The 12,003-nt window shown below is 52.3% G+C and overlaps 1 protein-coding gene across 5 annotated transcripts in view; it reads left to right on the top strand.

Annotated features, from left to right (window-relative positions):
- Positions 1 to 12,003, top strand: part of ACOT11 (acyl-CoA thioesterase 11) — a 69,166-nt gene that overhangs the window by 45,078 nt on the left and 12,085 nt on the right. For all 5 annotated transcript variants that reach the window (XR_004485366.2, XM_049710961.1, XM_033435431.2 and 2 more), the window contains exons 2-7: positions 1,270 to 1,471; positions 2,449 to 2,518; positions 8,350 to 8,410; positions 9,177 to 9,275; positions 9,743 to 9,878; positions 11,339 to 11,495. Coding sequence is in view for 4 of the 5 variants with exons in the window: in XM_049710961.1 (XP_049566918.1) it covers positions 1,270 to 1,471; positions 2,449 to 2,518; positions 8,350 to 8,410; positions 9,177 to 9,275; positions 9,743 to 9,878; positions 11,339 to 11,495 (725 nt within the window). In the remaining variant the exon portion in view is untranslated. The remainder of the gene's footprint in view (positions 1 to 1,269; positions 1,472 to 2,448; positions 2,519 to 8,349; positions 8,411 to 9,176; positions 9,276 to 9,742; positions 9,879 to 11,338; positions 11,496 to 12,003) is intronic.

The raw sequence follows: 12,003 nt of genomic DNA, 5'->3' as shown, positions 1-12,003 counted from the left end.
CACGCTTTGCTGCTGAATCCGCATCCAGGGCCCTAGATTCCTCATCTCGGACCCCAGGAGGTCCTGCAGGCAGTGTAGTGTGATGGGCAGGACCTCAGACTCTGTGGGTCACAGCTGGGCTTGGCACTTACTTGGGCTTCAGTTTCCTCATCTATTTTTTTTTTTAATCGAATTTGTTACAATATTGCTTCTGTTTTATGTTTTGGTTTTTTGGCCACGAGCCCCGTCCCCCCCCACCCCGACCAGGGATTGAACCCACACCCCCTGCATTGGAAGGTGAAGTCTTAACCACTGGACTGCCAGGGAAGTCCCAGTTTCCTCATCTTTGAAATGAAGATAATAATGTACCTCTTTCAGAGGTGTGTTGTGTGGATAACATTTGACTTAGTACTTGTAAAGTGCTTAGACGAGTATCTGATACTTAATAAGCACTTTATAAACGTTAGCGGTGACTTATCGTCACCACAATTGGCATTGGCCATGAAAATCGGAACCCCTATGCCCGTCCCTCCTGTCATTTTTCTCATGCAGGCAGGCGTCCCCACCTCTGTTCAGTGTCATGAGAGAGATAGGATGGCAGTTTGGCTGCCCTTCCTCATCCCGCCCCATCTAGGGGACTCCTAGGCACTCCCCACCTCTGCTGCCTGGCGAGTGAGACAAGCTGGGCCCTGGGCAGAAACTCCTCCTCTAACTCATGCGTTTGAGGACTTTCTCTGCTGGTTCTCCAGCTGGCAGCTGTTCCAGCCCTGGTCAGGATCAGCCAGCTGGTCAGTGACCGCCCAGAGCCCTCCCAGTCAGTAGAGCTGATGACGGATGAGCACCCAGCAGAGATGCTGCTACTGATGTCATCTGAAGAATGAGGGGCCCAAGGTAGGGGCTCTTATAGGATGAACTAGGAGCAAGTCCCCAGGCTTGACTGCTGCAGGGCTCACTGGGCCTCCCTGAAGAGTGAGGGGGAATCTTTCCAGAATGAAGGAGAATCTGAGGCAAAATTTGAATAAGCTGGCCCACCAGCTGAATTAGTTCTCTGCTGCATCCCTCTCTCCCAGCCCCCTCCTTCAGGTCCAAGGTTATGTTAACACAGAATTGTTGGCCAAAAGGAAGCTGGGCATAAAGGCATCCAGAGAGCCCCTGGGGGTCTGAGACCCTGGGCTGGAAGGTGGTGGCCACTCTTGGAGTTGGGGTCTTATGGCGGGTGGCCCTGGGGTCTCAGGGACTGGCAGATCTGGGAGACCCTGCTGTAAGCTGACCGCCTCTTCTGTTTCCCAGGGCCTGGCCTCCGTGTTCTCCAACCGTGCATCCCGGAAGTCGGCCTCACGCACTGAGAACAACATGGCAGAGGACGAGGGCTACCGGAACCCCACGGAGGTGCAGATGAGCCAGCTGGTGCTGCCCTGCCACACCAACCAGCGTGGCGAGCTGAGCGTCGGACAGCTGCTCAAATGGATTGACACCACCGCCTGCCTGTCCGGTGAGGCCGCGCCCGGCACAGCTGCCCTCCCAGCCCCGGCACCACACACCCAGAGGAGAGGCCCCAGTTTTCAGAGACGGTTGCCGTCCCCGAGTGCCACCCTCCTCCCTCCTCCCAGCCTTTGCTCAGGCTGCTCCACCTGCCTGCGATGCCCTCTTCAAGTTCTCCATGCTCTGCTCGGGCCCAGCCTCTTGCCTGGAGGCGCCCAGAGGTCTGAGTACTATAACCTAAGGTCCCTGCTCTGACACAGCGCGGCCTTCAATGTGGCTGCTCTGAGACTGGCTGTGAGCAAAGCCTGTGGCATTGAGTAGAGTTGAGTGGAGCTGGATTGAGCTCATTTCGTTGCCTTTGGTGCCCCAGTATTCTCGAGCCCACAGGGAGTTCACAGTCTGATGGGGGGGCCAGACAGGAGACTGACTGTCCCCCAGCACTGTCTGGTGGGAGCTGGGAAAGGGAGGTGGAAGCAGGGCTCTGGGAGAACAGACCAGAGGCTCTGCCCCAGCCCTGGGGGCAGAGAAGGGATTCTAGAAGGACTAAGGCGTGGGAGCACAGTCCTCAGAGGAAGAATGACTCAGGCAAGGAGACAAAGGTGGGTGAGGTTGACTGGACAGGGGTACGGGCACTCTAGGAGGTCAGGAAGTGGAATAGCATGGCGTCATCATTCATTCATTCGACAGCTGCTCGTTGAGTATCTCCTGCATGCCAGGCGCTGCTCCAGACTGGGGCACAGCAGTGAACAAGACAGGCAAAAATCCTTGCCCTCAAGTGACATGCAGTCTAGCAGGAGGGAGAGGCACTAAGACAGATGAAACCCAGATATGTAAGACAGGGTCAGGGTGTCGTAATCACGGTGAGGAAAGTAAAGAAGGGTGGGAGCACGGGCGAGGAGGCAGGCCTTAGCTAGGCGGTCTGACGTTTGATCAGAGGCCTGGGTCATGGGGAGGCTGCTAATGCGTGCTTTCTTCTCCTGACGCCAGCGGAGAGGCATGCTGGCTGCCCCTGCGTCACAGCCTCCATGGACGATATCTATTTTGAGCACACCATTAGGTAAGCGGCCCCTCCTGCCCTTCCTTCTGGTCTCCCCATCACGAGCCCAGAGCCCTTCCCCCATCTACTGCCTGCTCAGCCTGTGTGCTGCCTGGAACCTGCCTCAGCTGACTGAGGGCCTCTGCAGATGGAGGGGGGGCAGCCTTTGGTGAGCAGTGACCCGTCTCGTCTGCAAGGTCTCTGGGACGGCGGTGGGCTGGAAGCTGCCCTGTGGCTGGCAGCTCCCTCAGCCAGGCTTGGAGTTGGGTGCTGCTGAGGCAGTATCATGGGGTGCTGTGCGACTTTGGGGAAGGCAGTCTCTTTCTCTGGTCCTCAGTTTTCTTATCTTCAAAGTGGAAGGGCTTAGACTTAATCAGTGAATGCCTTTCTGAGCTTGGACATTCTCTGTGGGTCATTGGTCATCAGACTGTAGGGAGGTCCCTGGATAAGGTGCCTTGGCAGAGTCTGACCCAGAAGTTTGGACCATTCAGCCTCTGCTCACGTACCCCCAGGGATGAGGAACTCATTACCTCCTGGTTTTTGGGTTTTCGGGTTTTTTTTTTTTTTTAACTGTCTGTACTGGTTAGAAGAGCTTCATTACACTGTGCTGAGCTTTGTCTCTGCACAGCTTTGCTGGGACCCAAGGAGCATGCTGAGCCCTCTGCCCAGGACAGGCTGCAGGGCTGCATACAGTGCTTTGGCCTCCAGGTCTGCTCTTAAACTCTCTCAGTGCCTAGGACATCAAGTGCCAAGGACTTATTCAGGACGTCCTGGTGCCCCACGAGTTGTGGTTAAGGAAAAAGTTTGGCTAGTCCCTGTATCCACTTATGTAGTCATTCATCACTGCTTGTGGACCAGGGCCCATGCTGGGTTTGGGGTCCACAAATTCAGCTGGAACATAGTCCCTGTGCCCCAGGAGCTCCCAGAATGCAGGGAGGCAGATAGAGAAACATAATTTCCATTCAAAGCAGCGAATTCCAGGGTAATAATGATCTCTGCATATGGGTGCTTTGTAATACTTTTTCTAAATGTCTTTTATTTTAGAATAGTTTTTGATTTGCAGAAACACTGTAGATAGTACAGAGTTCCCATATACCCCACACCGAGATTCCCTGTTACTAACATCTTACATTCGTATGGTACCTCTGTCACAATGAGCCAATATTGATGCGTTATTACCATGAGCCAATATTGATGCATTATTGGTAATGTCTTTTTAATTAACTTAAGTCCTCAGAACAACCCTATGAGGTCGTGGCTATTAGTACCCTCATTTTACAGGTGAGAAAATGGAGGCACAGAGAAGTGAAGTAACTTGCTTCAAGTCATGCAGCTGGTGGAGAACCCAGGACATACTACGAGCCAGGCAGTCTGGCCCCAGAGCCCTTGTTCTTAACAAACAGGCCTCATTGCCTATATGTCTGGGGGTGGGTATAGTGAGTGGCACAGAGGGTAGTCAAGGGTGGCTTCCTGGAGGAGGTGTTTGAGCTGGGCCAGCTCTGGGTCTCTGTTGCCAACACGAGATCTGGCACTTGGAGGAGCAAGGGATAGAGAAGGCTGGGGTGGGGTGTGTACATGATGGATGGACACGCTGCGGGACCCAGTGGAGTGGAGGTGAGTCTGGGAAGAGAAGGGTGTGGGTGGGGGGAAAAGCTGGAGAGGATCCTGGGAAGGAGGGTAAGCTGGGGAGAGGCCTGGAGCATGATTGGTGGCCAGGAAAGGCCTGGCCATACCTGAGGAAAGCTGGGGAAGGTTTTTTTGTTTGTTTTTGCTTTTGCCATTTAAAAATAACTCAAAGGACTTCCCTTGTGGCGCAGGTTAAGAATCCTCCTGCCAATGCAGGGGACACACGTTTGAGCCCTGGTCTGAGAAAATCCCACATGCCACGGAGCAACTAAGCCCGTGCGCCACAACTACTGAACCTGCGCTCTAGAACCTGTGTGCCACAACTACTGAGCCTCCGTGCCACAACTAATGAAGCCTGCACACCTAGAGCCTGCGCTCCACAACAAGAGGAACCACTGCAGTGAGAAGCCTGCGTGCCACAACCAAGAGTAACCCCTGTTCACCGCAACTAGAGAAAGCCCACACGCCACAACGAAGACCCAACGCAGCCAAAACATAACAAATAAATTAATTTAATTTAATTAAAATTCTAAAAAAAAATTAAAATATCACAAAATGTATCTCTAATGGATAAGAACTTTTTAAAACATAATTTCAATACCACTACCACACCTAAAGAAAATGAACAGTTTCTCACTAACATCAAATATCCAGTCAGCATTCAGTTGCCCACAATGTCTCATGAATTTGTTTTTAAATTTTGTTTTGCTTTACAGTTATTTTTGTTGCTCAAGTCAGGATGCAAATCAGGTTGCAATTGGTTGCTAGGTCTCTTAAATGTTTTTTTTTTTTTTGGCCATGCCTTGCAGGATCTTAGATCCCCGCCCAGGGATCGAACCCAGGCCCTGGCAATGAAAGTGCCGAGTCCTAACCACTGGACCACCAGGGACTTCCCTCTTAAGTATTTTTTTTTTTTTTTTTTTTGCGGTACGCGGGCCTCTCACTGTTGTGGCCGCTCCCGTTGCGGAGCACAGGCTCCCGACACGCAGGCTCAACGGCCTAGCCGCCGCGCGGCATGTGGGATCTTCCCGGACCGGGGCAGGAACCTGTGTCCCCTGCATCGGCAGGCGGACTCTCAGCCACTGCGCCACCAGGGAAGCCCCCTCTTAAGTCTTTTTTTTAACCCTTAGGTCCTACATCTCCCCACAACACCCTCTCCTCCCCGCTTCCTCTCCCTTTCTATCTGTCTTCTCTTGAAGTTTGTTTGTTTTTTTAAATAAATAGATTTATTTGTTTATTTTTGGCTGCGTTGGCTCTTCGTTGCTGTGCGCAGGCTTTCTCTAGTTGCGGCAAGTGGGGGCTACTCTTTGTTGTGGTGCGTGGGCTTCTCATTGTGGTGGCTTCTCTTTGTTGCTGAGCACGGACTCTAGGTGTGTGGGCTTCAGTAGTTGTGGTTCACGGGCTCTAGAGCACAAGCTCAGTAGTTGTGGCCCACAGGCTTAGTTGCTTCATGGCATGTGGGATCTTCCCGGACCAGGGCTCAAACCCGTGTCCCCTGCACTGGCAGGTGGATTCTTAACCACTGCGCCACCAGGGAAGCCCAGTCTATTTGTTGAAACCTGGTTATTTGTTCTCTAGAGTTCTTCATCATCTGGGTTTTGCTGTTAGCATCACTGTGGTGTCATTTAACATGTTCCTCTGTCCCCTGCTAGTAAATTGGTCTTGGGGAAGGGCTTGAACAGGGGTCACATTTATTTGTTGGAGCTGCCTCTGGAGGGGTGTTGGGAAATTAGCAGCCTGAAGGGGGCCACAAGGAGGCTGGGCACGGACCCTGGGGATGGAGCCAGTTTTGGCCTGAGCTGTGAGATGGAGGACAGTCAGGAAGGAAGAGAAGATTGGGAGTCCAAATGGGTTACTGCTTGGCTTTGAGGGGGGGCTAGAGAGGGGGAGGGGAGGAGGACGAAGGGGAAGGGTCATAAACTTCTTTCTGTTTTTTTTAGTACTGCAAAAAATAGACTTATTTTTACTTGGGGGATGAGGGAAGTTTTTTTTTTTTCTACTTTTTTATTATGAAAACTTTCAAAATTATAGAAAGTTGAATAGTGCTGTGATCATCCCTACTGAGAGTTAATAATGAACACTTTGCTAAATTTGCTTTATCTGTATGTGGATAAATACAAGCATACCTCATTTTATTGCACTTTGCAGATATTGCATTTTTTTACAAATTGAAGGTTTGTGGCAATCCTGCATCAGACAAATCTATTGACCTCATTTTTCCAATGACATTGGCTCATTTAGTGTCTCTGTGTCACATTTTGGTAATTTTTGCAATATTTCAGACTTTTTCATTATTATTATATTTTTTATGGTGATCTGTGATCAGTGATCTTTGATGTTACTGTTGCAAAAAGATTACAACTGGCTAAAGGCTCAGATGATGGTTAGCATTTTTTAGCAAGAAAGTTTTTTTTTTTAATAAGTTTATTTATTTATTTTTGGCTGCATTGGGGCTTCATTGCTGCACGCAGGCTTTCTCTAGTTGCACGAGCAGGGGCTACTCTTTGTTGTGGTGCACAGGCTACTCATTGCGGTTGCTTCTCTTGTGGAGCACGGGCTCTAGGCACACGGGGTTCAGTAGCTGTGGCATGCGGGCTCAGTAGTTGTGGCTCGCAGGCTCTAGGGCACAGGCTCAGTAGTTGTGACACACAGGCTTAGTTGCTACGTGGCATGTGGAATCTTCCCAGAACAGGGCTCGAACCTGTGTCCCCTCAATTGGCAGGCGGATTCTTAACCACTGTGCTACCAGGGAAGTCCCAAGAAGGTATTTTTAAATTAAGGTATGTATATTGCTTTTTAGACATATTTCAATTGCATACTTAATACACTACAGTATAGTGTAAACATATCTTTTATATGCACCAGGAAACCAAAAAAATTGTGTGACTCGCTTTATTGCGATATTTGCTTTACTGCCATGGTCTGGAACGGAATCCACAGTATCACTGTTGTGTGAACTACTTGAAAGTAAGTTGCAGACATCATGACACTTCATCCCTCCATATGTCAGCATGCATCTCCTAAAAGTGATAGTCCCCTACCTGACTATTAGAACTACTAAAAAAAAATAATAATAACAGAAATGAACAAGTCAGGGCTTCCCTGATGGCGCAGTGGTTAAGAATCTGCCTGCCAATGCAGGGGACACGGGTTTGAGCCCTGGTCCGGGAAGATCCCACATGCCACGGAGCAACTAAGCCCGTGCGCCACAACTATTGAAGCCCACGTGCCTAGAGCCTGTGCTCCACAACAAAGAGAAGCCACCACAAGAAGAAGCCCGTGCACTGCAACGACGAGTAGTAGCCCCGCTGGACGCAACTAGAGGAAGCCTGCGCGCTGCAATGAAGACCCAACGCAGCCAAAAATAAATAAATAAATAAATAATTTAAAAAAGTCAGCACAGGGCAGCAAGGTGGCTCGCTCAGGGATTCTGATGTTCATCTGGACCTGGGAGTCATTCCAGAGGGACAGTTGCAGCTGGAAAGAGCAGGGCTAGGGTGCTCAGTACAATCAGTCTAGAATCCTGGCTCTGTCCATCTTTAGCTGGGTGACCGTAGGCAAATGGCTTACCCTCTCTGATACTCAGTCCCCCCTAAACCTACCTGCCGAACCTGTTCTGAGGTTCAAATGAGGTCGTGCCAAGTACCTGGCACGTAGTAGGTATTCTTTCCCTTCCTACCCTGTGTTTATAGTTATCTTGTGCTTAGTAGGCATTCAATAATTGTGGAATTCATTAATTCAGTAGGCCACTATTCATGGCTTACCTTGTGCCATGTGCAAGGACTTGAAGATTCAGTGGTGAGAAAACAGACATGATCCTTGCCCCAGCAGAGCTTAAGGACTGTGGGGGAGACAGAGGTCAATCTGTTGGAAGAAGTGTTAGGAGGGTGAACCTTATGGGGCTCCGGGAGGGTAGGGAGAGCTTTCCTTAGGAAGGACTGTTGAGCTGAGAGCAAAGAGAAGCTTGAGCATTCATTGGACAAGGGGAAGCGGGAGAAAGGGGGAGATGAATGACATCATGCCACTTCTCTTGCCCCAGCTTCCCCACCTGTAGAATGAGGTGCTAACACTGTCTTGCCGGTTTGCTTTGAGGACTCAGTGACATGGTAGATGTGAATATGCGCCATATGCCATGATGTTCTCCTGCCAGTTCCTCTCAGCAGAGACACCTGTTCTCTCCCTCTGTCCCCACTTGGAAAGCTGACCTCCTGCTTTTCTCTCCTCAGTGTTGGACAAGTGGTGAATATCAAGGCCAAGGTGAACCGGGCCTTCAACTCCAGTATGGAGGTGAGCAGGTGGGTGGGTGGGTTTCTACCTCTTCTTCATTCTCAGCCGCCAGCTCGGGCACACTCACATTCACACTCACAGTGCCCCGATTGAGGCAGCAGAGTTCTGAAACAGCTGACAGGGTTGGGGGGATCCTAGGGCAATGTCCAATATCCATAATACAGGAGGGAAGACTGAGGCTAGGGAGGGGAAGGGATTTGCCCCAGGTCACCAAGCCATGTAGATTCTGATGTGAGCCTTGACTTCCAGCCTTCTGGGTCTTCACACCTAGTCTCAGACCCTCTCTTCAGCAGCCAGGTGGTCTCAGGAATACAGGGAAGATAGCCACTGTGCCTGACCCTGAAGGCAGTGGTCTGGAGGAGGGCGCTGGACTTCCGTCCATTAGCTTACCTCCCACAGCCTCTGTCTGCACATTGTAGAATGGGAACATGATTCCTATGCAGCAGGGCTGTTAAAGGTTTAATGGGAGGACTCTTTGGGGATGCACGGGGCTCTGTGAGCTCTGGAAGAGGGCCTCATCACTCCCATTTTACAGATGAGGAAACTGAGGCCCAGAGAAAGGAAGTGACTTGCTCAAGGTGTCCCCGGGAGCCAGGGGCAGAATCAGAACCTACCCCAGGTCTCTAGCCCCCTGGACTTGGTAGGTGACACAGAAGCACCAGAGGCCAGGCCTGGGGTGGGACTTGCTGTCTCCACCTGCGGGCCCTCGGGTTGGTGAGCTCTGTTTCCTCCCTCCTCAGTCGTCCACCTTGCTCTTCCTCTCCAGGTGGGCATCCAGGTGGCCTCCGAGGACCTGTGCTCTGACAAGCAGTGGAGCGTGTGCAAGGCCTTGGCCACCTTTGTGGCCCACCGGGAGGTCTCCAAGGTAGATGGCTACACCTGACCACCCGATGCTGCCGGACCACCTGGGTGCCTGTCTACGTGGTGATTCTGGGGGTTGGTGGAGGGGTAGAGGTGGAGGCACAGCAGGGAATCCCCAGAAGATGGCCCACCCCGTGCTGTGGTTGAACCCCAGGCGCCTCCCCGCTCTGCTTTTCCCCACCTCTCCCTGTGCACCTCGCACCCCAGGATCCTCCAGTTCTCTCCATTGCCTCCCATGTCCTGCGTCAACACCCCCCATCCATGGTGCCTTTGCCCAAGAATGGGGACAGGGACACTGGAGGATGAAAGTGATGTATCAGTCAACAGGGAGATGGGAGATGGGGACAAAGAGGGGGCAAGACTTGTAACCATCCAGCAGCCCCAGGCGTGAGATGGCCGTCTGGGGGACAGGCTCTCACGCTATTCCAGGAAACTTGTCCTGAGCACCCCCCACCTCACCCCCTGCCACAGGTGAAGCTGAAGCAGATCACGCCGCGGACCGAGGAGGAGAAGACAGAGCACAGCGTGGCAGCCGAGCGCCGGCGCATGCGGCTGGTCTACACAGACACCATCAAGGACCTCCTGGCCAACTGCGTCATTCAGGATGGTGAGCGCCGTGCATGGGGAGGGCAGCCCATGTCCTGCATGGCCCCCTCTGTCCTGGGCCCTTACTGAGCAGAGGGAGGAAGGGAGTCTCCTTGGGGTGTCCACCCATGGGTGGCCTCAGGCCTGGATGGCCCTCTTGCCTCAAGGTTCCTCTGGGGAAAAGGGAGCGTTTGGACATCTCGCCCAGCTCCCAGGAGCCATGAAGATGGACCTGGGACATACAGAAAACCCTTTTAATCCGCTAAATGCATTTGGGTCTCTAGGAGTCAAGGTATTTGGGAAGGTCGTGTTGAGCTTGGCCTTGAAACCCTAGGACTTTTAAAAAAACAGATAGGTAGCTAGGTAGGTAGGTAGATAGAGATAGGTGTAGGCATAGAGATAGAGTAAAAAGCAAGACTCTCTTCTACCCCAGAACCAAGGCTCCCTCCAGAGGCAGCTACTGTTCGTCATTTGGGGGCATCTTTCCAGAGTATTCTCTGCATAGTTAAGCACACTACCTACCAGTTTGCCCTCTCTTTTTACCCAAAAGTAAACATACAGTACATACTGTTCTGTATCTTGCTTCTCTCCCCTTAAAGCATATCTTGGAGAGTGTCCTGTACCAGCACACAAAGGTCCAGTTTGGACTGGGAGGATTTTGACAGGTGGAGAGGTGAGGCAGGGTTTTCTGACAGAGGGCACAGGCTGGGCAAAGGCCTAGAGGGGAGACCTTGGATTTGTTCACTGATGTCCGGAACACTAGAATGCAGAGTCATCCTTGAAACCTAAAGGAGGCAATTTTAGGACCAACCAAGGGTGGTTCAGCTGCCCAGAGTGGAGAGAGAGCAGGCGGAAGTAGCAAACACCAGTGAAGGCAGTGAGCTGTGCTCTGAATTCCGTGTGCTGTTATTTATGCTGGGCCCGGAGGCCGTGGCTGGGCAGGCCCAGCTCTTTCTACAGTTGTCAAGGCCCACGGGAACCATCCATCCCACTGCAGCCCCTGTAGATCCCTCCTGTCTTGACAGCCCTTCCACCCAAGCGTCAGTCCAAATGCCTGAGCCTGGCATCCAGGCCCTTGGCTGGCCACTCAGCCTCATCGGGTGCTGTCCCTTTACTTGCCCTCAGCTCCAGCTAAGCCAAAGCCTCGTTGCTCCCTGTGACTGTCCTGCCTGTCTGGTCTCCAGAACTTGGCTCAGGCCTTCAACCTCCCCTCCTCCCTGCCTGTGGCATCTCTGAGCAGCCTGCAAGCCAGGTGAAAGGCTACCTCTTTCACAGGCCTTCCCTGATGAGCTCTCCCCACCCCCCCACCCCCCCGCCCCAGGAGATGGGAGATGCACGGCACCTCCTTGGTGCTGAATAAATAAAAGAATCTGTGTGGGGTGGACTGGTGGGCATGGGGGTCCTGGGCTGCGCATGGGGAGGGTCTGCCCTTGGGAATTTTCTCACCTCCCCGCCTCCCTCCCTCTGCGCCTCTCTGGTCAGACCTGGAGAGCAGAGACTGTAGTCGCATGGTGCCAGCCGAGAAGACCCGAGTGGAGAGTGTGGAGCTGGTCCTGCCCCCACACGCCAATCACCAGGGCAATACTTTCGGGGGCCAGATCATGGCCTGGATGGAGAACGTGGCCACCATTGCAGCCAGGTGAGGGAAGTGGCCTGCCTGTGCCTCCCCTCCTTTCTCTTCCTCCTTCCCTCGGCCAGCTCTCTCTGCGGGAGAAACCCCAGCTTGGTACTGGCATTCAAGGCTTCAGAAGCTTGGCTCTTCTTTCAGACCCAGAGAACCAGAGAGGAATGATTTTCTGTGAGCTCACCATTCCTTCCGTGGTTCCCATCATGGCATGGGAAATGCCAAGCCCCCCGGCTGGCACCAGGGCCTCCCCTTGCCCTGGCCCCGCTCGCTTTTGCTTCCTGGATCTTAACACTTCTTGCAAATCAAGCCATTTGCCTTTCCCCTTCCAATCCTCCATGCTCCCATCCCCCGCCTTCACTCCTGGCTGGCTTCCCACCATGCCAACTCCAGTATTCTTTGTCTGCTAAAATCCTGCCCATCTCCTCCATGAAGCCTCTTTCACTGTTTCCTTCTCCCTGGAGGTGGAAATAATTACTTCCTTTTCCTATAACCTCTGTGCCAGTCCAGGTCTTGTTCTGCT

Source organism: Orcinus orca, chromosome 1 (genome assembly GCF_937001465.1).
Source record: "Orcinus orca chromosome 1, mOrcOrc1.1, whole genome shotgun sequence".
Lineage (NCBI taxonomy): Eukaryota > Metazoa > Chordata > Mammalia > Artiodactyla > Delphinidae > Orcinus > Orcinus orca.
Note: the sequence above shows the minus strand (reverse complement) of the source record. Positions and strands in the feature narration are given on the sequence as shown.